The sequence below is a fragment of the Squalius cephalus genome (genome assembly GCF_949319135.1).
Source record: "Squalius cephalus genome assembly, chromosome: 1".
In the NCBI taxonomy this organism is placed as follows: domain Eukaryota; kingdom Metazoa; phylum Chordata; class Actinopteri; order Cypriniformes; family Leuciscidae; genus Squalius; species Squalius cephalus.
Genome location: NC_137122.1, coordinates 48,589,433 through 48,616,587, shown reverse-complemented (window position 1 = coordinate 48,616,587; position 27,155 = coordinate 48,589,433). Strand labels below are relative to the sequence as shown.

The 27,155-nt window shown below is 37.6% G+C and overlaps 2 protein-coding genes across 4 annotated transcripts in view; one reads left to right on the top strand and one right to left on the bottom strand.

Annotated features, from left to right (window-relative positions):
- The window catches only part of rfx1a (regulatory factor X, 1a (influences HLA class II expression)), a 33,073-nt gene extending 11,344 nt beyond the window's left edge, over window positions 1-21,729 (bottom strand). The window contains exons 1-13 of one of the 3 annotated variants that reach the window (XM_079889115.1): window positions 21,452-21,729; window positions 17,179-17,534; window positions 14,651-14,760; window positions 10,529-10,624; window positions 8,653-8,988; window positions 7,295-7,392; window positions 5,921-6,368; window positions 3,463-3,662; window positions 2,575-2,694; window positions 2,354-2,487; window positions 2,131-2,249; window positions 1,897-2,006; window positions 227-378 (exon numbers count right to left, since the gene is read on the bottom strand). In XM_079889115.1, the coding sequence (XP_079745241.1) occupies window positions 227-378; window positions 1,897-2,006; window positions 2,131-2,249; window positions 2,354-2,487; window positions 2,575-2,694; window positions 3,463-3,662; window positions 5,921-6,368; window positions 7,295-7,392; window positions 8,653-8,988; window positions 10,529-10,624; window positions 14,651-14,760; window positions 17,179-17,518 (2,263 nt within the window). In that variant the 5' untranslated portion in view covers window positions 17,519-17,534; window positions 21,452-21,729. The remainder of the gene's footprint in view (window positions 1-226; window positions 379-1,896; window positions 2,007-2,130; window positions 2,250-2,353; window positions 2,488-2,574; window positions 2,695-3,462; window positions 3,663-5,920; window positions 6,369-7,294; window positions 7,393-8,652; window positions 8,989-10,528; window positions 10,625-14,650; window positions 14,761-17,178; window positions 17,535-21,451) is intronic. The other 2 variants (XM_079889116.1, XM_079889117.1) reach the window with 2 other exon arrangements.
- A 2,174-nt stretch (window positions 21,730-23,903) lies between these two features.
- rln3a (relaxin 3a) lies at window positions 23,904-25,693 on the top strand. Its single transcript, XM_079885364.1, has 2 exons — window positions 23,904-24,144; window positions 25,243-25,693. Exons 1-2 carry the CDS (start codon window positions 23,982-23,984, stop codon window positions 25,530-25,532), a joined length of 453 nt encoding a protein of 150 aa, XP_079741490.1. The 5' UTR covers window positions 23,904-23,981; the 3' UTR covers window positions 25,533-25,693.
- The last annotated feature ends 1,462 nt before the right edge of the window (window positions 25,694-27,155 follow it).

Sequence of the window (27,155 nt, the reverse complement as noted above, 5' to 3'; positions counted from 1 at the left end):
AGAATTAATTTCAGCAAAATATATGATGTTGTCTGGCAGTGGACGCCCATAATTGGTACCAACAGCCCTGATATTGACCCACAAGTTGGCAAGATGAAGGTGAATGTGAGTGAAAGAGGCCCCTGTTGGCAAAATGTGACTCACTTGATAGATCACCACCGGCTCTTGCACATACTGCTGCATATTAAAATGCAAATCTGTAGTGAGAGTACATTGGTCAACTCACTGGGAATAGGTCTCAGAACGTCTGGGATGAGCATCTCCACCAGGCCCTGGTACAGTGTGTTGTCGCAGTCACGACTCCAGCGAAGCACTGGATCATATTTACAGAGCTGCACCAAACATGACTTGGGCAGCCTCTTCTCTGACTCATCATGTCTAATAAAACATCCAAAGAAAAACAGATAATGTTTAGTGTCTAATTATTCATTAAATCTATGAAGCCTACTTTAACATATTTGTTTCAAGAATTTCTAAGACCGTGTCTAAACCAGACGCAAGCGGCGCAACGCAACACGACAACAGAAAATAGAACCCATTAGGCCTTGTGTCCACCAAAGCGTTTTTAGCTAATTGAATACGCTAGGCGCTCTGCTAAAAATGCCTAGCTGTGGCCGCTTGAGAGTGTTTTGGCAGCGCAGCGTTTTTTTCAGCTGAGACGCTTTGCTTGCTATTATACAGAATAATTTCACAGATAGTTTGTTTCTGTGTTGTTTCTATATAAAAATGTTGATTCATTGTAAAGTATTTGCTCTGGCTCTTGTTTTAAATTATTTTGTTCCGTTATTATGCTTTTTGTCATCTGTTGACGTTGTACAAGCGGAATGTGACGGTTGGTCGGTGTGGTATTGTCCCGCCCCTCCTGGGTAAAAAGTGACAGTGATGAGCGCTGCTTTTTACTCAAAGTTGAACCTTTTTCAACTCTCTGCGACCTGTAAAAAAAACACAGTGTTCAGCGCTTCAGCATGACAGAACACTTCAGCGCCACAGAATAAAATAAATATTATTATTTAAAATAGAATTGTGACTTTTTATCTCACAATTGCAAGTTTACATCTTGCAAATCTGACTTTTTTTCTTTGTTTTATTCTGTGGCGGAAACAAGCTCTGCGAGTTATAAAGTCCAATTCTAAGGAAAAAAAGACTGACTTTTTCCTCAGAATTGCCAGTTTATATCTCCCAATTCTGACTTTATATCTCCCAATTGCGTGTTATAAAGTCAGAATTGCGAGATATAAACACGCAATTCATGCAATTTTTTCTCGCAATTGCTAGTTTATATCTCACAATTCTGACTTTATATTACGCAAATTGCGACTTTAGCTCATTCTGAGATAAAAAGTGAGAAGTAAACTTGCAATTGTGAGAAAAAAGTCAGGTTTGTGAGATAAAAAGTTGCAATTACCTTTTTTTTTAATTCTATGGCAGAAACAAGCTTCCATACTTAGCACCTCGTTACGCTCCTGGCATTTTAAAAACATGGCGCTCCCATTGAAATCAATCGGAAAAAAATACGCAAGTCGCGTGAAAAAATGCTTTGGTGAACACAGGGCCTTAAAATCAGAGATGCTGAATATACTAGATGCGGCGTTACGCAAAGCGACACGACAAATTCCCGACATTAAACTGATGCCCCGTTCTATTTTTGACGTACTTCAAGCGTTCATGCTACTTCTGACATCAAGAACAAAGGGATTTGCATCGGTCGTTTTGTCGCATCCTGTGTAAACCGCCTCAAGCTGTTGCGACAACTGTTGCGTCGTCCGGTGTAGACACGGAGTAAGGCCTCAACCACCCAAGAACCACATTAACAAATTCCTCCTGAACGCATGTAACAGTGAAAACCTTGACATGTGTTGGTCTAAAGGAGTTTGTTGTACTGAGAAGTAAACTTACACAGCTAGTTGTGCTGAGTCTCCTGCCTGACTTTCACTGAACCTCCAAAATGTTTTCCAAAGAGTCTCCACCAAAGGGAACTGAAGGTTGACCATTACATCAAGAATGGCCTAAAGAAACACACAACATCAGATAAAAACAGCTTGAAAAGACATTTAGCTCATAAACAGATATTTTTTGCAATGCTGACAGAAAATCAATGGATTCAAACAGAGAAGAAGAGACAAGACTCACTTCGCAGTGTTCTCTGTAGAGCAGCTGAAAGCTCTTGAGATGTTCCAGCTCAATGCCCTCTGGTAAAGCTTTACCCTGCAGGTCAACATCAGGGAATTCGGGGAGAGCTCTGGACGCATCTAAATATCAGGGATTACAGCAACCACATAATGACTTGTTCAAACAAACTGATTCACTAAAATAAATTGAACAGTATCAGTCAAGTGTATATTAAAAATCTCACCTAGAAACTGCTGGTACTGCTGGACCTGGGTGCTGATGTCCGACAGACCCGAGCTCTGCTGCTGCTGCTGTTGCTGTCCAGATCCTGAAGACATCCCGTTAGTGATTCCCTCCACCTTCTGTACCGGCTTCAACCTGCAGGGATACAGAATCAGACGTACTGAGAAACACAGGAACCAGAGAGACTGAGAGCAAGAAATGACAGAGAGCATGTGTGTCCACCTCTGTTTCTGAGAGAAGGGCTGCTGCCTCATGGCCAGGTGCTGCTGGTCCTCCATCAGTCGCAGCAGAGATGAGTTCGCTTTGATCCGCAGTCCATAGTAGTGATATTTGGAATTCCCTCTGGAACAAACACACCAAAGCTTCAGTGCACCTGCATGACCTGAACCATTGGATCATGGAGGCTTCTAACCACATACGTGTATATATGCATGACTCACAAAAACATGCACTACTAAAAACTATGAATATATAATATATACACTATTGTTCAAAATTTTAGGGTCGGTTAGATTGTTTAATGTTTTTGAAAGAAGTATTTATTTCAGTAAAAACTGTAATATTGTGAAAAAATATTATTACAATTTAAAATAAATGTTTTTTTACTGAATTTTCAGCATCATTACTCCAGTCTTCAGTGTCACATGATCCTTCAGAAATCATTGTAATATGTTGATTTGGTGCTCAAGAATCATTTCTTATAATTAATGTTGAAAAGAGTGTTGCTGCTTAATATCTTTGTGGAAGAAGTGATACGTTCTTTTTTCTTTGATGAATAGAAAGTTCAAAAGATCAGCATTTAATTTGAAACAGAATTTGTTTGTAACATTATAAATGTTACACATTAATACTGTTACTTTTGATTTAATGTGTCCTTGCTGAATAAAGGTATTAAATAAAAAGTAGTGACCCCAAACTTGTTATTGTAGTGTATGCCACATGAATTTACTGTGAGTTGATGTTTCTGATTTGAATACATAGAAAATGAAACAATCTAACTTAGACAAAACCTTAGTGATAAACAACTACGTTTCACTTGAATCTGAACAAACTGATTCACTTGTATAAACTGGGCGCTAACAGACAGAGGTCACGTGACCTTTCTCTCACCGTGTGCCGAGACGTCTGGTCCTCAACCCCATGAACACCGAGCGGATGAGTTTTCCAAAGGACGCTGCATTGACAGGTTCCAGCTTTTGCTCCTGACAGTGCAGCAGGTAGTGGCAGTAAAGAGTGGACCGGGGCAAACTCACCCCTTCTGCGGTCTCATAATTATCCAACAACCACTGCACCTGAGGGCCAGAGGACAGCTGCCGGGATAAGACACACACACAGCCATACACACACTCAGACAGAGAGCCCAGGCTAAAGGATGACCTAAGATACACGCAAACGCCTAAATGCAAACATGTGCGTACGCTTTTGCATGCAGACACCACTCATGCATATGCACTGTAATTATGCATTCATGCATAGTTTATGTTATATCATTTAAAGTCAACAAAAAACAGCATTCACTAACCCATTTTAGTTCACTTTAAAGCAAAACAAAACATTCAAGTGGAAAACAACGTAGGACAGAACTTGTTCTGGATCGGAATGTGAGTTTGTAGTGGATTTTAATTTCATGTTGACTTTAAATAAACAACAAATTGCATATTTAGCCATGTCTACACAAATACTCTTATTCTGACAGCTTCATGAAAACATACAGTGCTGTGAATGTCTCTGTCTGAATTTCTGAGTTTGTGCACATTTCTTATAGATTGTGGTAATATATAGCCTGGTGTTAAAATGAAAACAAAGTTTTGGTGTGTCTTTCATTTATCTGGTGTTCAAGGTTTCAGTATGCAATAATCATAGTCAAGTTTGAAGAAGTATGCTGACAGATGAATCAAAAGCAGAACTGTTTAGTAGAGTTGAGTAATAAGTAGCAAAACATTTTGGGTTGGGAGAAAAATCTTGTACCAACAGTCACCCTGTGGTGAAAATCAAGTTTTTAAAGTTGTTTATATGTCTATGTGGTGTTTTTAATATGTTTTAAGGCAAACCATGTGGAAATTCATAAGTCAACATCATTGCTGAGTATTTTCTCCTTAAAACGCCATTGAACCAAAGACAGTCTCAAAAACGCAGTTTGAAATGTAGCCAATCACGTCAACGTGCGGGGGGAATTTAGCATATCATGAACTGCTCTCTGAAGCAGGGGAGTCTCAAAAGAAGCCAGGTTATCCCAGTACATTTTTCTGTTGATATGAAAAGTCAAGTACATTTAGCAATATAGCGGATGAATTATATATGTGACGGACATTACGATGTTAAGATGAACTATATGCCTTTCTCCACTGAGCTACTATGTTGTTCGAAGCGTTTCTGATTTTTAGAAAGCAGCTGTCTGACTCTGAGATGGTGAACGGGAACATGGTTTGTGTAACATTAGCAACAAATTATTAGCTGTTTGATAACGTAGTAAAAAAAGGCTAATCATATCAATTACTTTTATGTGTTCGACGTTGTAAAGAGCGATACCATTGTGCAGCGTTGTTTACTACAGTAAAGTTGACCAAGTGGATCTCTGAGCTGGTGTGATTGAGTGGAGGCGGGGCTAATTAGCATATTCATGGATCCGCATAGATTAAATGAAGCAAGGGTGTAGAGTTACATTCAAGATATTTTAAGGCTTGAAGAAATTTTTTTCACTGGAAAAAACTTTAAAGATGAGTTCTAAGGGTTAAAATTAATGACTACAGGGGGACTTTAAGTGTTTAAGTGTTTAAAATAACTGTTGTCTATTTGAATATATTTAAGATGTAATTTATTCCTGTGATGGTAAAGCTGAATTTTCAGCATCATTACTCCAGTCTTCAGTGTCACATGATCCTTCAGAAATCATTCTAATATGGTGATTTGCTGTACAAGAAACATTTCTTATCATTATCAACTATGAATACAGTTGCGCCGCTTAATACATTAGTAAATCTGATGACATTCAGGATACAAATATGCAAAAATACAGAAAATCAGACAGGGGGCAAACACTTTTTCCCCGCACTGTATGCCTCTCGACAACTGTTTCTGCGTGCCGTGGCATACAAGACGAGTATGCAATGAAACGTTAAATCAATGGAATGCCTCAATCATTAACTGAAAGAATTTTGGAATAGAGTGTGCAGCAAATCTGGAAGGCTGCTGTATATATGAACATGTTGAACAGGACCACACAAGGCCCTCTGTCTCTCATGGATAATATGAATATGGTCATGACTGAAATGTAATGTTTTCTGCGATGAATACGACAGCACAGTGAAAGCCTTAGCAAGCATCAATGATGAGCTACATGTCAACTGGACATGTGTCGTCATAGAAATAGCATTCTGACCAAAGTCAGTCTGATGGCTTTATTTAAATAAAACTGAATTTGGATTTGGAAGTATCACTGTGCTCTCTGACACGTGGAACTGATCAATGAGATCGCCATGCGTTTAAACTCGTTTGGGTGGCAGAAAGAGGAGGGAATCTGTGAGTGGCGATGAGTGACGATTAAGCCCCGCCCCTACTGTCGTCATACCTTTTTGTCTGCCGACGGCACGCTATTGTCCTCGCCTTCGTTTATACTCACGGTGGACGGAGAGGCACGGGTGGGGTGCGGATAACCGTGACCGTTTCCGCTGCTGCCGGTGCCGCTGCCGGCCAGCATATAGCCGCCCTGAATCACGTAGCTCCCGCTGCTACCGTTAGCCTCGCCCCCGGAATCTCCAGAACCGTTCGCTGATGTCCCCGTGGCTGCCACTACAGCTGTGACTCCACCTACAGCCGCCGTCGTGGGATTGGCCACGATCTGCCCTGTCCCTGCCACAAACATGGACACCCCAGGGGATCCTGTTGTGACTGAGACGGTGAGAGGGGTGCCGGGGGACGTGGCCTCAGAACCGGAGGCAGGGGTGCTCTCGTAGTACTGTCCAGCAGTGGTCTGGGTATACAGAGGGGTCTCTGTGTAGGGGAAACTGCTGGAACGACTGTGAGAAAATGACAAGGGTCAGGATTCAGAATTTTTATCAAAAAAACTTGGGCTTTTCACACTTTGTGAGCATAATTAGGGGCAGTTGTGGCCTAATGGTTAGAGAGTTGTAACCCCAAGGTCGCGGGTTCGAGTCTCAGTATAAACAGGAAATGTAGGTTGGGGAAGTGAATAAACACACAAAACTGAGGTGCCCCTGAGCAAGGTGCCTAACCACCAATCGCTCCCCGGGCGCCGCAGCAAAAATGGCTGCCCACTGCTCCGGGTGTGTGTTCACGGTGTGTATGTGTTCAATACTCACTGCTGTGTGTGTGCACTTGGATGGGTGAATGCCGAGCACAAATTCCGAGTATGGGAAACCATACTTGGCAACACGTCACTTCAAAATGGCCTTGTTCTATGTTTAAAACTGTTCATTTTCAGCTGTATTTTCAGTATCATTTCTCCAGTCTTCAGTGTCACATGATCCTTCAGAAATCATTCTAATATGATGATTTGACGCTCCCTTTTTGATGAATAGAAATATTTTGTAACATTATAAATGCATCCTTGCTGAATAAAAATATGAATTTATTTAAAAATATCTATATATTTCATTGACAAACTTTTGAACAGAATTGTACAAAAAAAACACGTAAAATTGGAATGAAATAAAAATTCTCCCTATCTATTTTCTAAATGCATGAAAATTCTGACATTGAATTTCATAGTATGGAAATGTTTGGGTGAACTATCCCTTTAAGCCCTGTCCCTGCAAGCTCACATTCATCTTTCTCCACTTTTGAATAAAACGGCCAAAATCCAACAACAGTGACTTTAATGAAGAGTTAACTGAGGAAGCATGTTTAGTGTGAAAAGCCCTGTAGCTGATTCAGCACAGATGCACAATGCTGCTGCCGAGCGATGGTTTCCATGAATACTCACATGGTGCTGGTGGTGTAGTTAGCATCTCCTCCTTCCACATACTGCACCTGGTTAGTATACACATGCTGGACTGGCACCTGTTGGAGCTGCTGCTGTACCTGTGGCACACATGCAACAATACACAAATTGAGAAGGCACAATTGACACCATCACAGTTCTGCAATAAACTTGTTTATATAGCCTATATATAATGTCTGCAACCACATTCAGTGCACTAATTCAGTGTTTCCCAACCTTTTAGTCTTATGTACCCATCAAAAAACATCAGATCCTCAACAGCAAACTAAAAGCTTTTTTGGAATGTGTTAAAAATAGATCATTTTTTATTTATTTAGATATACTTATATATTTTGTATATCTACACTACACTTCAAACATTTGGGGTCAGTACATTTTTTATTGATTTTTCTATTTTATTATTAAAAAGAATACTATTTAAATTGATCAATTGATGAACATTCTACTCATTAAAGAATCCTATAATAAATATCATTGTTTCTACATTGATAATAATAAGAAATGTTTCTTGAGCATCAAATCAGCATATTATATTGACTTCTAAATGTACCAAAATGTGACACTGAAGACTGGAGTGATAATGCTGAAAGGAATAAGTTACATTTTTAATTATATTTAAAAAGAAAACTAATTTCAAATTGTAATAATATTTCACAATATTGCTATTTTTACTGTATTTATTAGCAAACAAATGCAGCCTTGGTGGGCAAAGGATACTTTCAAAAACATTAAAAAATAATAATAATTTCAAAAACATTAAGAAATATATAATTTACAGACCCCAAACTTTTTATTTATTTATTATTAATTATAATAATTTAAGTTATGTTCTATAATTTTTACAAAGCAAAATACCCAATGTATCCTGTGAAGTACAGTACTGTGCAAAAGTCTTAGGCATGTTAATAGTGGTTTTGAAAAATGGTTTTAATTCAGTTATTTATATCTTTTGCTGTAGTGTGTCAGTAGGAAATATCAGTTTACATTTTCAAACATTCTTTTTGCCATTAATTGTAATAATCCAGTGAGATTTGTGTATGCACAAGGAGTCTGACAACAGCCGGTATGATCTGATCTCACCATCATCGAGTCCGTCTGTGATTACATGAAGAAACAGAAAAAACTGAGACAGACCAAATCCAGAAGAACTGCGGGAACGTCTCTGAGATGCTTGAAGAAACCTATTATATTAACATATTATATATTAACATGCCTAAGACTTTTGCACAATACTGTACATGGACCCCTGGTTGGAAATCACTGCGCTAACTGATCTAACACAATCTCTCGCTGATTGACCACAGCTTCACCTACACACTGTTTTAGCTAAAGTCACCTACGCTATGGGCTGAGGGCATCTCATAGAAGAAAGACTGCACATCTGGCACAGCAGCAGAGGTGTAGGAGACCCCGTCTGTCTCCCAGCCCACCGACATGACAGGTAGAGAGAAGGTGACGGGCGAATAAGCGACAGGTAGAGATGGGGGGAAACAAGATGAGTAATCCAGCAAACCTCCATTAACAGATGCGTAAGATAAACTGTCTCCAAACTGGTTAGTGAGTTTCTCTAGTAGTACTAGTGCTGGCCTACGCTCCAACCAGTCTTCTATCTCTCTCTTTCTCTTCAATTCACTCTCTCTCTGTGCATCACTTCCTCTCTGTCTGAGAAAAGGGCTCTGAAAGCAACCATTAGAGGGTTAGACGACTGCCTGCTTAGAGAACTTTCCATTAAAGGAATGGTTAAGAAACTTTTTTTTAAGATAAACTATTCCTTTAATGTAAGATGGCATGATTATGAACATTAGATGAAATGCACATGAAATGTATTTTATATTGGTCACGGGTTGAACCTGTCTTGACATCATAAGCCATGTTTCCATACACTTATTTTTTGTCAATTTTGGAATACTTGCATAAAAAAGCTGGATGAAAATGCACATAAAAAACATATGCTCTCAACTGAGGCGGATGTTTTTTTATCCGATAAGAAGATGCGCATAAACTACAAAGGAAAGTCATTTACCGAATAAATCCCTCGATGCGCAACAAAAAACTGACTTTGCCTCAACAGTGGATGTGATTGGATAACTGGGCTTAACCAACAGACCAATTTCATTGCACAGCATCTCAAATGTTGGTTTGATCGTTCTGAAATTCCTGAACCAAACGGTTGGGTATAATGACCTTTCAGAAGCGTCTCACGTGATTGCGTTCCCAAACATCCGAACGCAAGATAAAATGAGTGTTTTTTTAGTTTTGTCTGCGTGCTCTGAGACGCAAAAAAACATCCACATTGCAGTAGCTTCCATATTTATTACAGAATTTCTGTGCCAATTTCCCTGGAAGTGATGATTTGGTTTTCTTGAACACATGGGATGGAAACGGTGCTTTATTGAGATGGTCCTCACTGCAGAACACGAAATCCAGGGGGAGGAGTTGGATCCAGATCCAACTCCTCCCACCTTACATATACCTAAACCTACCTGACTCCACCCCTTGATCCCTAAACCCACCCCTAAACCTACCCATCTCCACCCCCTGATCCCTAAACCCACCCCATAACCTACCAATCTCCACCCCCTGATCCCTAAACCCACCCCATAACCTACCAATCTCCACCCCCTGATCCCTAAACCCACCCCTAAACCTACCAATCTCCACCCCCTGATCCCTAAACCCACCCCATAACCTACCAATCTCCACCCCCTGATCCCTAAACCCACCCCTAAACCTACCAATCTCCACCCCCTGATCCCAAAACCCACCCATCTCCACCACCTGATCCCTAAACCCACCCCTAAACCTACCCATCTCCACCCCCTGATCCCTAAACCCACCCCTAAACCTACCAATCTCCACCCCCTGATCCCTAAACCCACCCATCTCCACCCCCTGATCCCTAAACCCACCCCTAAACCTACCCATCTCCACCCCCTGATCCCTAAACCCACCCATCTCCACCCCCTGATCCCTAAACCCACCCCTAAACCTACCCATCTCCACCCCTTAGATCTGGATCCAACTCCGCCCCCTGGATCTCGTGTACTGCAGTGAGGTGCTACTGGTTTTATTCACAAATGTTTTAAATTTTGCGCTTTAAATTCAAATTTGAAGTTAAATTCACAACTTTGGATGGAAACATAGCTAGTGGCATCAATTTGACAGCAAAGCCAGTCTTAACTGACATAACACATTTATATAAGAGAGACAGCTTACCTCCTGTGTCAGGTGCACGGATTGTAGGCTGGTGACATTCAGCTGGGGGCTCGGCTCGGTTTTCGTTGTCTGAGTTGTGGCTTGAACTACTGACCTCTGTTAATCGATTGCAGGGGGAAATGAAAAACATTAGCTCGCTGAACAAGCAACTGTAAGATTGACAAACCACAGTCTAATTGTTCAAAACTGGGCCAAGGTTTACAGCTCTAATGCTTGTTCTCATTAAAAAGCTTTACTTCTGAAAAAAAAAAATGAATAGTGCTGTGTTTTAAACTTGTGTTTAAAATGAGATAAAGACTCCAGTCATATCAGTGGCCTAATTAAAGTCGATTTATTTGGGGCAGAGATGTTGAGATCGCATGTTAACCTGAATACTAATCACATTTACCCCTGTTATAAGAATCTTCTCTCTAGAGAATAAATCACTACTAACTGTGAAAGGGTATTTCTATACTGATACATAAATTTACTATAATGTTTTAGCTTCATCCATGATGCTAGGTGTCAAAGACCACTGTTGTGCAATATAGCGGTACACAAATACAATTGACTAAATAAACCTTTAAATATGTTTTAGGAACACTACAGTTCAAAATTTGAATACATTTTAAAATGTAATTTATTTCTGTGACGACAATTTTCGGCATCATTACTCCAGTCTTCAGTGTCACATGATCCTTTAGAAATCATTCTAATATGATGATTTGGTGCTCAAGCAACATTACTCATTATTATCAATGTTGAAAACAGTTCTGCTTAATATTTCGGCAGGCTTTCGGGGTAACCCTAGCTACGGCCCTGCTACCGATCATGAACCTTTGAACAGTGGTGTACACAAATTGAGTGGTAGTATAAACTACAAAAAACTACAATAAATTGTGTAGAATGCCAAAAAAGGCATTCAAAGTAATGCATTTGCTATGTTGAGATTAACTAGGAACGGTCATTTAAATCGTAATCTAAATCTTATATTGCATAAAGAACTTGCTATGCTCTGGAGAAAATGTAAAACTGTAAAAGCGAATCAGTTCTTAGGGCCAAAGATGCACTGTAACATCATTGTACATGCAAAAGACAGAGACTGTAACCTAAGAAATGGCAAATGGCTTTGCATGATGTGGATCATTATAAGGAAGTCTGCATTAGTACACTTGGACATTTAGTTGGATGTTTAGCTGTGGATGTACAGTTGTTAATCTGCAGAAAAGGTTATCTAGCCCTGTGCTTATTTACCCAAATCATTGGGGCATTCCAGCAGTACTGTGAAACACAGTGGGTGATCTTTAACATATTTAAAATGGGCTTTATTTTTTTAGAGCAGTGGTTTCCTCTGTGGTCACTTGCAATGAACGTTAGTGTTGTTCAGGGTTTAGAAAACAGCAGAATCCCTCAATCATCATGTCTCATTCGTTCGAGGTCTGCAGGGCAAGTCCTTTTACAAGAACTGCTGTTCTACAAAACTCAAACAACAAGCTGTGCTGAATTTTTCTCCATCTGTGGACTGACTGAGGCCCAGGTGTTTAGAAATCTTCTTCCAGCTTTCCAAGCTTCAACAACACTTCTTCTGATCTGATAATCTAACTTAATTAGACCATATTCAGCTAAACACACATTTGACACACATAAAAGAAAACCACAGTTCTGTATTTGTGCATATTATATATATACACATATACATATATATATATATATATATATATAAGGTCAAAACTACCGAATTATGATGCATTCTTTTGAACACTTTAATTCATGTTTAATTCAATGTCATATTCAAGACATTCACATACTTAAAGGGTTAGTTCACTCAAAAATCACATATCTGTCATTAATTACTAACCCTCATGTCGTTCCAAACTCGTAAGACCTTCGTTCATCTTCGGAGCACAAATTAAGATCTTTTTGATTAAATCCGAGGACTCTCTTATTACCACTTTCAAAGCCCAGAAAGGTAGTAAAGACAACATTAAAATAGTCCATGTGACTACAGTGGTTCAACCTTAACTTTATGAAGTGATGAGAATACTTTTTTTGTGTGCAAAAAACCCAAAACAAAAACAAAAATAACGACTTTATTCAACAATTTCTTCTCTTCTTTGTCAGTCTCTGCCACTGTTCACGTGAGCACCACTGTGTTGCTGATGCAGGAGCCGGCCAATAGTGAGCCTGCGTTCTGACGTAGAAACCGTAATTGACGTAGTGTTTACAACGGGATCAGTGTCAGAGATGCTGTTTTGGGCTTTTTTTCTGCACAAAAAGTATTCTCGTCGCATCATAATATTTAAGTTGAAACACTGTAGTCACATGGACTATGTTAAAAGGGGTGGTTGATTATGATTTCACTTTTCTAGCTTCAGTTAGTGTGTAATGTTGCTGCTTGAGCATAAACAACATCTGCAGTTACAACACACAAAGTTCAAAGCAAAAGAAGATATCAGCTTTAAGGACTACAACAAACGGCTGGTAGGGAAATTCCTCCCAGGTTAGTGACATCACAAAACCTAACATTTACATAAACCCCGCCCCCGGGAACACGCAGTCCATGTTGAGAAGAGGAAGAGTTGTTGCAGTAGAGCACATTTGTGAGTCTGCTCAAGCTGTCGCATCCGTCTTTTGACATGCAATACAGTACGTAACACAAATGCAATAGCATGTCATGCTGCAGGCATCTTACAACAGTTCCGACACAATTTATAGATTATCATGAAAGAATATGCTAATCAAAGACTTGAAGATAGTTAACTCCACATCAGCTACATCAGGGGTGCCCAATCCTGCTCCTGCCGATCGACTGTCCTGCACAGTTCATCTCCAACCCTAATCAAACACACCTGAAGCAACCAATTAAGGTCTTCAGGATCACTTGAAAATTAAAGGCAGGTGTTTGATTAGGGTTGGAGATGAACTGTGCAGGACAGTCGATCGGCAGGAGCAGGATTGGGCACCCCTGAGCTACATAAATTCATCAACTAACCATTCAGAAACGTCCTGTTGCATTCTACATGTGGTCACTTCTTCTTGAGTCTCTCCATTGTTGTCCGAATCCAGTTTAAACAGGCAGAATAGTTTCTGACATTTTAGTGCATGTCTGTGTGAGGTCATTGGAGCTGCTAAAACTGAAGCCCCGTCCTCTGTGGGAGCATCAGCTCATTTGCATTTAAAGGAACACACACAAAACCATGCGTTTTTGCTCAGCTTTAAAAAGGGACAATTTTAACATACTGTAAAAAAATACCTGTTGGGTATTTTGAGCTAAAATTTCACATACACACTCTGGGGACATCAGAGACTTATTTTACATCTTGTAAGAAGGGGCATTATACCACCCCTTTAATGTCCCCTTGTAGTCAATCATTGTATCCCATAAAACTCATCTTTGATTTGCACATGGTTTGTCTTAAAGTACATTAAAAACACCACATAGACATATAAACAACATTAAAAACTTGATTTTCACCACAGGGGGACTTTAACAAAGTCTTTACTACCTTTCTGGGCCTTTAAGTTGCAATAACGTTGCTGCCTATGGCTGGTTCAGAAACCTCTGGGATTTCATAAAAAATATCTTAATTTGTGTTCCGAAGATAAACAAAGGTCTTTCGGGTTTGGAACGGCATGAGGGTGAGTAAGTAATGACAGATATTTCATTTTTGGGTGAACAAACCCTTTAAATACATGACCTTGATCACTTTAATAATTTTATTTGTGTATAGATATGGGGGGGAAAATGACTGCATTGACATTTTTTGTCATCATAACCAACATGTTTTGTTTTGTCAAGCCAGATAATTCCAAAGGGTTTCTATACACTTTTGTCAGTCGGTATATTAATCTACACTACCATTCAAAAGCTTGGAGTCATTAAGATTTTTTTTGCAACGTTTCTGAAAGAAGCAGCACTCAGCAGTCACTTTTAATCAATTGAATGCATCCTTGCTGAATAAAAGTATTTAAGTATCAAAAGTAACCTTTTGAACAGTAGTGTAAATATTAAATTATTTCTTGATTTAAGACTTGAAGCCATTGCAGTGCATTCCAAAGTTGTGCTTGTTTAGGTGAGTGGCGGTGCGGGTGGCTTTACTGTGTATTTGGGTGCACAGGTTTGGTGTTTAGGGTTTGTGTTACCTGTTGTGCGGCCTGAACCTGCTGCACCACCTGCGTAGGAACTCCAGTCTGGACTACAGCAGCAGGAGGACTAGAATCTGACACAGAGTCACTGGAATGAAGAGAACCCTCTACAGCAGAAGAAGAAAAGAGAAAACTGTTTAGGATAGGAGGAAAAATATTTGAGAAAAAAACAAGTATATTCATTTTAAAATAATATTTTACATTTATGCATTTGACAGATGCTTTTACTCAAAGCAACTTGGTACACATTTTATTAAGTTCATGCTTTCTCTGGGAATTGAACTCATGACCTTCAGTTGCTAGTGCTATGCTCTGTTTGAGCTACAGGAATAATATGAATAACTAAAAATATATTTAAAATAAAAATAAATTTACAAATAAAAAAAAACATATATACATATATATATTTATATACCATATATATATATATGTACCATATATATATGATAAAATAAACCATTTATAGAGATGATTATTAAATGATTATAAAAAATACAGATTTTTACATTTTCAGAAGAAAATATGAGTGGTGCTTGCCTGTATAAAACACACTGCCATGACACAGATTTCCCAGATGTTGCTTGGTCTAGTAGGGGTTAAACGGATCGTAGTTGATCCATGATCCGTACGGACCAGGCCCCACGGTTCAGCACGCATGTGATTCGTGGATTAATTGCAAAGTTTAATCATCAAAGACTAAAACTTTATCGTTTGCACGTGTTTGTCTTGCCAGTTAACACATTCAAGCTATTTTAAACAATTCCAGCAAGAAGAGGCAAAAGAGAACTCAATTCATTATTTGCGCGCTGTCATCTATGCATGCACACAGCTGCACATAACCAAAGCGCGCACACACAGAGAGGCTACGTACTGAAAGTGTGTGCAAACCGAATTGATTCCTATTTCACATCTCCTTGCGCTTGAACGGACACAAAATTATGTCAAAAAACCTGTCTCGGCAAGAATTCTCGTAAACACAGTTGAGAAAGGAATCAGATGTGTATCGTTATATCGGATCCGTGCATTAGCTCTTAAAGAGACAGCAGCCTATGAAAACCTGCTGCTGTCTGAGTCATTAATGTCAATCAAACAACAAAACACAGCTTTAACAAAGATTAATCTATTAAATCTAATTCATACAGTGAATACTAAAGTGTTATTTTACATTTAGGCCGAATTATTACATTTCTGTACCTGAATACTATTTTATCTATGTTTGTAATTAGTGTATTAGTTACTAAGGTGCTTTATCTGGTTGTTAAAGGAGAACTCCAGTCAATTTTAACATTGAGCTCATTTTTTTGTACATTTGGAGTGCTGTCAATACAGAGAACAACGACAAAAATCGGTGTTGCCTACACCGAGTTATTCTATTTTTAAAATTTGCACCCTGTTGACTTCAATGGGGCAAGTTTTAAACCTGCTTTTAGCCTCTTAACATCCTTGATGTGTCATTACAAGTGCACAGGTCATGTGAGTGATTCCTTCTGAGTGAACACGAGTGAATCTGACTGCAGTAGATGTGAAAGATATGTATAAAAATGATGTTATTTAAGCCAGCGCAAATACCTGTGTTTACATCCTGTTTTCGGTTGAAGTCCAAAGTAGTCGATTGCCGAGTTCACGCGCACTCGTCATTACAAGTGCACAGCCATGTGAGTGATTCCTTCAGAGTCAACATGCGGTGAATCTGACTTAAAATTAAAAAAATTTAAATCACTCACATTTTCTGTGCACTTGTAATGACACATCAAGGATGTTAAGAGGCTAAAAGCAGGTTTAAAACTTGCCCCATTGAAGTCAACAGGGTGCAAATTTTAAAAATAGAATAACTCGGTGTAGGCAACACCGATTTTTGTCGTTGTTCTCTGTATTGACAGCACTCCAAATGTACAAAAAAATGAGCTCAATGTTAAAATTGACCGGAGTTCTCCTTTAAGGGTTGGCAAGGTGGTTTCTAGGATGTTCTATGTGGCTGTTTACTGGACAAAATCAAATGACTCCAACATCAAGTGTCTATGTTATTCTGCTCTCTAGATATGTCCCTCCTTCAGTCAAAGAGCCTGTCCAAGTACCCACACTTGCGGTCTTTGCACTTGACCACTTGTCTACTTACATGACGTTTTTCCTGTATTTGGCCCAAGTGTTCAAGTAGGCGTGAAGACTGCAAGTGTGTGTGCAGAACTTTTGATTACCCGATGGGACACACTTACAGTGTTATAAAAATGCAAATGTTTACAGAGCTCTATTTTGATTTTCAATACTTTGCATTTTAAAATAGAAATCTAAATGTATTTTCAGTAGTCCCTATGTAACAGAGGACACAATTTAGTAATTGTGGTCCTTCTAATTAAGTGATAAAAAGCAGTTGTGCAAAATACAATCATATCTGATGGAAGAAGACATCTATTACCAAAATGATATCTCAATATAGGCATGTATAAAATCAAAGTCTTTTGTTCCCACGTATTTTGCTTATCTTACATCTCAAGACATTAATTCTTAGATAGTTGATTAACTCTTACCTGTAACTGTGACAACAATGTACTGTGGTGTATTCTGAGCATTGCTGGACTGCGTAGGTGAGCTCTGAATCTCAGCTGTGACATATTGAGTCTGAGTGGGCGGGGCTTGTGCAGGTGGTGCCTGGACGATTGCCTGGCTCTTCTGAGCTTGAGAGGGAGGGGGCGTGGTCTGGCCGGTGGACGGGGCCGCTGAAGGTGTGGCCCCTGTAGTCTGAAGTTCAGCCAGGAATTGTTGGGGAGCTGCTGTCACGGTGGCAGCCTGCCCTGATGTGGGAGTCACACCGCCTCCCTGGGGCTGGGAGGTCTGCTGCAGCTCTCTCACATAAACTGGAGTTGCCATTGGGTTCCCTTTTATACTGAGTGCAATAAATCACATGGAATCACATGATAATATGTAAGGTAATGTACATCACGTGTAATACGAGACGTGTAATACGCGCCAGCCTCAAATACCAGGATAAGCTGTCATTATACAGCGTTGCTATTGACGGCGGTCATTATCGGAGGATTAACAGAGTGCATTAGTGCCCGTCCACTTTTTCAGAAGTTTTTTTCCATTTGTTTTTCCCATAGGGATTAAAAAAATTCTTTGTTAAAGTGTTTTAAGCCATGAACCAAACCAATCAGGTACAAGGTTAATCACATTACAACCTTTTTATTTTAAGCAAAAAAAGTATTTGAAAATCGGAAAAAAGACAAATTGTACAAGACTGTGTACTTTAACTACAAAGAACTACAATCCCATGTAGCATTGTGAACAGCATAATTAATGAGATGGAGACAATGAATCAAAGATCGAGAAATATAGGCCTACTCCATAAAGATGGAGAAAAACTATTAATTTAAAGTTGATTATATTTATAGAAGTAATATATTTTTATTGCAATATATTATATACTGTATATATATTTATTCAAAATATTCAACATATATATATAGACACAAAAATATTTAAAGGGGTGGTTGATTATGATTTCACTTTCCTAACTTTAGTTAGTGTGTAATGTTGCTGGTTGAGCATTAACAACACTGCAGTTACAACACTCAAAGTTCAAAGCAAAGGGAGATATTTGCTTTTACCTCCCATCACCAACCCTAAAATGTTTATAAACCCCGCCCCCGGGAACACGATTTATAGATTATCAAGACAGAATATGCTAATCAATGACTAGAAGATAACTACACATAAGCTGCATAAATTCATCAACTAACCATTCAGAAATGGTGTCTACATGTTGTCACTTCTTCTTGAGTCTCTCCATCATTGTCTGACTGCGGTTTGAACATCAAAGGCTAAAAGTTTTTGAAATTTTCAGTGCATGTCTGTGTGAGGTAAAAGGACAGGAACTCTTGAAGCTCCGCCCCCTGTGCCGGGAGCAGCAGCTCATTTGCATTTAAAGGGACAGACACAAAAACGAAGCGTTTTGCTAACCCTCAAAAAGTGACAATTTTAACATGCTATATACAAATGTGGGGTATTTTGAGCTAAAACTTCACATACACACTCTGGGGACATCAAATACTTATTTCACATCTTGTGAAAAGGGCATTATACCACGCCTTTAAGGATTTTGAGAGTATAGGGAGACCAACATTATTATGTCATTCACAGTGCTACATGGGAGTGGGCGGAGCTAAAGAGCTTTTTAGGCACATTTTGCTTGGCATGATTCTCAGATTTGTGGAATTCATGGGTAATGCAGTTTTTCACCACAAATTCAGGTGTCAAACAGCATTGTTTTAAAAATAAGTTGAAATAATGCAAACTGATGGCTTCAACAGAAGCATATTCCATCGAAAACAACCTCGGAGCTCTGTCTTTAATGGTTTATAAGTTATAAGTAATAAAACAAAATGTTCCCTATGGAGAAAATGAATGGAGTTTTTACTTCCGGAACCCAACTGTTCCACTCTATTGTGAGTGAAACAGTCGGGTTCCAGAAGTAAAGATTCCATTCATTTTCTCCATAAGGAAATAGATTTTCAAAGATAAATTATAAACCTTTAAAGACAGATAGCCTTACTGTGAGCTACGAGGTTGTTAATCCATGGTATTTTCTACTGCTGAAGCCATCAGCCTGTTTTTTTTAAATAATCGTGTTTAACATTGGAATTCCTGGTGGAAAACTACATTACCCATAATGCTGTACTGAAAATTACACCAATCAGAGAGTCGAAAAAAAGCAACACATGCCAAAATAGCTCATTAGCCCCGCCCACTCCCATGAAGCACTGCGTAATGATGATGTAATCAAGTCAATCTCTCTACGCTCTCAAAGTACTGAAATGTTTGTATAATATATGCATATCTAGCAATAAATTTAAAATATAGTTTTTTTATACAACATATAATCAACGTTCGTAAATGAGTCATTTTATATTTGTCCATCGTTTTTTAATTTGATTACGCTGTTCACAATTTTCGCACAGTCGTGTACCTTTGTCTTTTTGTCCAATTTAAAAAAAAAACTTTTTTGCTTCAAATCAAAGTGTGTAGTGTTATGGTTCACCTTGAAGCTAATTGGCTTGGTTAATTGTTTATAACGCTTTAACAAAGGCTATTTTAAAATCCCTATGGAAAAAAATGAATGGAAAAAGGAATACTTCCGGAACCAGCGCCGCAGAAAAGGGTGACGGGAACTAATGTAATCTACTGACCTCGGAACGTTGTAACTGACCAATCAGAATCAAGCATTTCAGAGAGCTGTGTAATAAAGAAAATATAATAGACAAACTACATTTAAATGCAGTTGTGTGAAATTTCATCCATTCGCTAGGTAAAAACTGCCAATAGTGCAGGATGAATTATGCACTGATGTAAAAACTCAGTCAAAGTATGACCAATATTACTAGTAATGCTTGCCATAGCTAACAACAGTATCAAAGTTAGTTGGGTTTTTATCATTATCACTAATCACTTTTACTAAGTACCACCTTGGCACAACCATACGGTTACAGGAAAGCCCTAAAGACTACAACCATTGTTGGGCCAGCAAAAAGAAGAGGAGGGAAGGTTCGGGCAGAGCGTTTGGTGTCCTATTACCAGTAACCTGATCACCGCTTGCAAATGAATGAGGGCACACAGAACAAGAACACAAAGTGGGACTCGGAAACTAAAAAAATGAAAATTCAATTTAAATTAAGGTGTATTTCTCTAATAAAAAACAACCATATGTGGTCTTAGATCTTTAAAACTCTAATCTCACAGTTAGTAAAACCCTTCATTGTTGCTTGTCTTCTACTGTTACCAGCATTTGTTACACAACCTACCCAATAATGTCATGTGTCAGTATCAATTTACTTCATTACTGTTACTCTAATCTCACAAATTCACGATTCAGTTACGCAACAATCCTCGAATCAAGCCTGTATACATCTAGTTTACAATGTATTCTTATGAATCTTGTTGTTGCACTTGTTTTGTTCTGCATCACTTGGTTAATGAAAGGCCCTACATAAATAAAAGTATAATATTATAATAATTATCCACAATAATAATGTATTGTAATAAAATACAAATATTACTTACATAAATTAACAAGTATTGATATCATCAATAGGATCAATCCAGTCTATTCTTCTATAATATCTGCACATCATAATTAAATCAAAATAAGTATTTGATCGCATTTACTATAATCATGAAGTAAACTACAAATAACGCAGAAAGATTAAATATATATTGCAGAAAATAATTACATTTTCTTGACGTGCAAACAGTATCTGCGCAATCAAATTCCCTGGTTTGCGTGAGGGCATGTGTATATTATTTACAATGAACAGAAGGTAATTTCGGCACATAATTACATATGGTTTCATATCCAATAACCAGTGAGGTTAAGGACAAGAGGGTCCCTGGTTTATCCAGCAATAACTGCGGGTTTGTCCGCGTGCTCGTCGGTGTAACTATGCCAACAGCGTTTATAACACCTGGCTCCATAGCAACGCTAGCCGAATGCTATGTATGGGTGTCTATCCAGCAATGTGTGGTATGGAGACTCGCGTATTATTGCAAACAACACCCGCCATTTTGTACAACCTATCTAGTATATCGTCATAACAACAACGAGCAGCTTTTGCTGAGGCTGTTGGTCATGTCTATCGTTTATGAGAAACATGAGCTGGCTACAGCGCGCGACTCGATCGCTTAGCAATCCCTGCCACCAATAATGATTACTGGACATCGATAGACGCCAAGAATATCATCATCCTCGCACCTGCTTCGGTTTTCAACATAGTGTGACTTCATATGAAATATAAAAAACGGAATCACCTCTTATTCCGAGTGACTTTTCCAGCGGTACTTTTGATTTAATGCTTTTTTCAATGAATCGGGTTGTTGTTGTTGTTGATTCTCGTTGCTGGGTTCTTGTCACCACGACTACCGTGGCTATGGCGCTTCGTCCTCACCCAGGCAACTGTTGCTACCCACTCGCTGTGTTCCCGCCCCATTTCTTCGCTCTGATTGGTCCAGGTACAATGACTATAACGCCGCGTCTTCCTATTTGTGGAACTGGGGAGCCGATGCGACATTCAGCCGCTGGTTTGTCTGAAGCGTGTCAATCACACGCGCCTCGCGCTCAGATTGTACACACGGGGTGTACTGATGTACTGATCTGGAATCAGTCGTGTTGTTTCGTTAAAGTATTACTATTACAGCACAACTGACAGAAAGCTGAATCTGAATCTACGAGCTGTTAACACGATCTAGCATAAATACGAAATATAAAAAATGTACATACTTTTGATATATAACATTTTTTTATACCTTTACTCCATTTGACATGATCAAAACATGCCTTGAAATAAAATATGTGAAAATGTAAAAATACATCACCTATACATTTTAAGTTTTTAAATGTAATTAATTATATTTAAATATTATTTAGTTAGTATTTGACTACCTTTATAAAAAATAAAAATGGCGTGTCACTCATGAACACGATGGATCTGCAATTGCTTCTAAAATAATTAAAATAATATATGCTATATTTAAATCTCTGTATAAACTAAAAACAGTGGCCACCATCCTTGCTTTTTTAATTAAACACTTCAATTAAACATTTTTTTAATTATATTTAAATATTGTTTAATTAGTATTTAATTACTTTTAATTAAAAAATTGTTTTCAAGTTGTATTGAATTTATTTATTTATTTTTTATGCATATATTTTGAATAACTTAATAGATCTGGGAAATGACGGACCTGCAATTTTATGCTTCTATAAAAGATTTCAAATAACATATTCTATATTTAAATATTCGTATAATCCAAACACAGATGTCCATGGCCACCATCCTTGCAGGCGAAGTTGTAAACGTCAAACATTATGGTTAATGTCTCTCGAAATGTCATGCTGTTGTCATTGTTATCATCGCATTCATTAAAAATTCATTATTCTGTTGTCATTTTGGAAATTGGCGACCTTTGTCCATGTGGTTACAAAGATTACCATGTGCAATGGACTGTGTTATCATACTTTGAAAATGCCATGCTCGCTACATCTCTTTGTCTCTTAACCTTTAACCTCACAGTCATCACATCTTCTGAAAAAAAAGGAAAAATGAATGATGCATAGAAGTGCAAAGAAGGTAAGACAAGCATTTGGGTGAACTCGGGACACAGATTTATGAGAGGTGTGTTGTTATACTTTTATAAGTGATCAGACTTACAATTTTCACCTATAGTGGATGATAAAACGAGTGCACTTTTTTTATTTTTTAGCAGCCATAACCAACTAGAACCCTGTGGCAATTGCATAACAATTAAACAATTGCTGAAACAATTTAACAGTACTATTGTACTATTTCCACATGATTTCAAAAATAAAAATAAAGCATTCCTACGCTTTCCACAGATGATGTCTATAAAAATACACTTAGACCGCTGAACATAGTGATTGCTATGAGGATATGAGGAGACTTTCCTCAACCAGCATAATAATAAAAAAAAAATCCTTAGAGAATCATCTATTGAACATTTAATTTTAAAAAGCTCATAATCAGATTAAAATGACTTTTTATGGATTGAGTGATATTAAATAAACACATAATTTAGGGTTTTCCCCTATTTTTTAAGTTTCTCTTTATATTGACATGCAGGTAAACAAATGAAATACATATATTTTTTTTAGTAAGTGTGTTTTTATTTTTAAATTGTTTATTTTTAATTTACATTTTTACATTTTTATGATTTAATTATGTATTTATTTAAGCTGTTCGTCGGACCCCTAATGCACTTTTCATGTTGTCATGTTGTTATATAATAATCTTATTCAATTTATATATGTGATACATTTAGGTCAAAAGTAATGTAAAAGTAACCAAACAGTAGTCAGATTATATGTAATGTAAAAGATTACTAAAGATTACTAACTACAATTTTTGTCATGAAATGTGTAATCACCACAAATTTTGCACACAGCAATGACTTGAAATGAGTCGTATTGCAAATATGATTCATTAATTTGAATGGAGAAAGAGTGTTTCGTGTCACAGTACGCCATTGCATCTTTTATAATTACACAATCACCTTTCCTGCTCTTGCTTTTGTTTCCAGAAAGGTCTCTGACTTTATCTTACAGGGTTATCTGTGACTCCTGCCTGCCTGTGGGGGTGAGGAGTGAGGGGGGGGGGGGGGGGGGGGGGTGTATGAGCATGTGTGCCTCTCATCTCTTTATAAGCAGGAATAGGAACCCAGGAAAAATCATCAAACAGGCATCTGGTTCTGAACCAAAGGGATCCCAGCAGGTAACCAGCTTCTGAACATCAACCGCTGCTGTCAGTGAATATCTGCTCTCGGCATGATGTGGAAAACCACAGCGCTCGCAGTGTGTCTGCTGCTGGCCGGAGTAAAGGCACTGGACGGCCCCTCGTATGGGGTCAAATTATGCGGCCGGGAGTTCATCCGCGCTGTCATCTTCACCTGCGGAGGCTCTCGATGGAAACGCTCCTTAACAAACACAGGTTAGTATTGAACACTTATCAGAGCAGGAGTCTTAATTTCACTTTTTACTGGTCAGGTCATTTATTTTTATGTAAAACTTATTAAATGCTTATATATTTCATTTTAAAAATGTTGAATTTTAAAATACTTTGATCCCAAAAATATTACAAATACATGACCGGTCAAAAGTTTGGATAGGCTACACTCATTCATTATTTTCACTGGGTTTTACTATAGCAAAGTAATAAAAATTCTAAAATAGCAAAAATGGAATATGGGAATTATGTACACTAATATTCAAAGGCTTGGGGTCAGTATAATTTATTTAAAATAAATGAATTAATACTTTTATTCAGAAATGATGCATTAAATAAATAAAAAAATGGACAGTAAAGACATTTATATGTTACAAAACATTTCAAATAAATGCTGTTTTGAACTTTCTATTCATCAAAAATGGTCAGCACAACTGTTTTCAACATTGATAATAATAATAAATGTTTCTTGAGCATCAAATCATCATATTATAATGATTACTGAAGGATCATGTGACACCGAAGACGAAGTAATCAATGTAAAAAAAAAAAAAAAAAAGAGTTGCTGCCTTCAATTTTTCAGTACTATCTTGGATGTTTACATCATTTAAACTTAAATCACATTAAACTGACTTAAAAAATGAGTTGAATCTTGTATAACTTATAAAAAAAGTTAAAAATTGCCTAACTTATTTTGATGAGTTAAAGCAATGTAAAAACATATGTTGTCATAACTTCATGTAATATTTCACAGTGATGATGCTGAAAATTCAGCTTTGGCATTAAAGGAATAAATTACATTTTTAAAAATGGAAAACTGTTATTTAAAATTGTAATAATACGTCACAATAAGTATTTTTTTAATCAATAAATGCAACCTTGTTGAGCTTATCCTTCTTTCAAAATATAATAAAAATCACACCAACTTTTGAACAGTAGCATATGATTTAAAAAAAAAAAAAAGCTCAAAACTCTTGAGATTCTTCAAAGTGTATACAAACCTCTGACTTGTACATACTATCACTTATATCCATCTTTTGTTTTACAACTATTCCATTTATCAACATCTCTTATGTTGCACAGATGAAATACTGGACCTCTTGAACTCGAATGACAATAATGCTGCAGTTACGTCGGTGCTGTACGGTGCTGCAACATCCTCCCAGCATGCATCTGACTCAAGCCTTCCATCACTGGCACAAGGTGAACAGGAAGGTGACGTGTTCAGCAGGCCTGCGCGCTCTCTCATATCAGAGGAGGTGCTTGAAGCCTTGCGCTCCGTTGACAGAAAGGGACGCGATGTAGTGGTGGGACTGTCCAACGCCTGCTGCAAGTGGGGCTGCAGCAAAGGAGAAATCAGCTCACTTTGCTAAGACTAACCTTCTCTGTGGCATGAGTGAAGAAAAGAGAGTATGCGTGTGTTTGTGCTTCTACACCCCTTCCTCTGTTGAATGTTTCTGTCTCCGTTCATTGCTTGAGAAACCTAAATTGTTTGTTTGCATTGAGCTCCCATGTCACAGTTCATTTAAACAGTGATTTTATACATGTTGTAATGTAATGAGTTACTTTTTGTATTCAATATGTTTAATTTCAATATTTCAATCTTGAATAAAGATGATTATTTGCATGGATCGTTAATGAATCAGTCTGTGCTGAAATATGAACAAAATACAGTGTGTTCACATTGGAAGCTTTTAGTTCTATACACTTAGATACAAGTTTAATGCTTTAAATGTAAAATATACAATGAAGAACAGTTATTGGTAACACTTTACACTAAGGGTTCATTAGTTAACTAGATAACATAAGAATTAACAATACTTAGCTTTTACTAATCGTAGTTAGTGTTAATTTCAACATTTACTAATACATTATTAAAATCTACATTAAAAAATGTAATTAAAAGTTACATTTGTTAACATTAGTTAATGCACTAGTCTTTGAACGAACATGAACAAACGATGAACAGCTGGATTTTTAGCAACTAAAATTAATAAAGATCAATAATACTGTAACAAATGTATTGCTCATTGTTAGTTCATGTTAGTGAATACATTAATGTTTACAAATGAGACCTGTAAAGCGTAACCCAGATATTTAATGATAAATTAATTGAAGCACAACTGTAAAAAAATTCTAACCCTCCCAAATCAAAAATTTCAAGTGACCGATAACATCTACATTTTTCAATTTTTCAAGTGAAATTCTGTACATTTTAATTGGCCCAAGTGAAAATCTGTTAATTTAATTTTATAATTTACAGATTTTCACTTGGGCCAATTGAAAAATTTAGATGTTATCGGTCACTTGAAATTTTTGATTTGGGAGGGTTAGAAATTTTTTACAGATGGTCTTTGGAACATTCTGAAATCACGTTGGAAATTAGAGGTGAAATATTATGGGAGACATATCAAATGCTAATAATTTTTTTTTTTTTAAATCCTGCCTTTTTGTCTTAAATAAGGAAAAATACAACATAGAAGTGCTTTCATTAGTTGCAGACTTTTGGACCCCACAATTTATAGGCAATAGGCAAATAGGCAATTTAGTGTCTAGTCAGTTCAAAAGGGGAAGCTAAAAAAATCGTTTAGAATGGACAATTTCCACACACAAAAACAACAACAACAAAAGAAAACCACTTCCTGGATGCAGGAATTATGACTAATCATACATTGCCCAATCAAATTAGCCAATCCGCACAGCACAATAACCAATGCAAAGCCGATCTAAAAGAGCTATGGTGGAGTCTGATCCAGTGTAATCATCAGTGGATCCATTCTAATATTTCTGACTTGAATAAAAACCAGTTCATTTAGAAGATAGGCTACCAAGTGGAGCACATTTTTAGTTGACCAGTTATATACAGTGTGAGTTTAGTTGGCGCATAGTCTCCCAGAAACAAACTAGTCAAGCAGCTTCCTCTTTTGCTAAAGGTCATTTTACTGAAGGAATCCAGTAGCTCCTCACTGCAGAGAAGGAACCAAAAGGAACCATGC

Coding starts and splice junctions, on each gene's coding strand:
- rln3a (XM_079885364.1), top strand. CDS start 23,982: ATGATGTGGAAAACCACAGCGCTCGCAGTGTGTCTGCTGCTGGCCGGA. Junction 24,145..25,242: donor ACGCTCCTTAACAAACACAG/GTTAGTATTGAA, acceptor TATGTTGCACAG/ATGAAATACTGGACCTCTTG.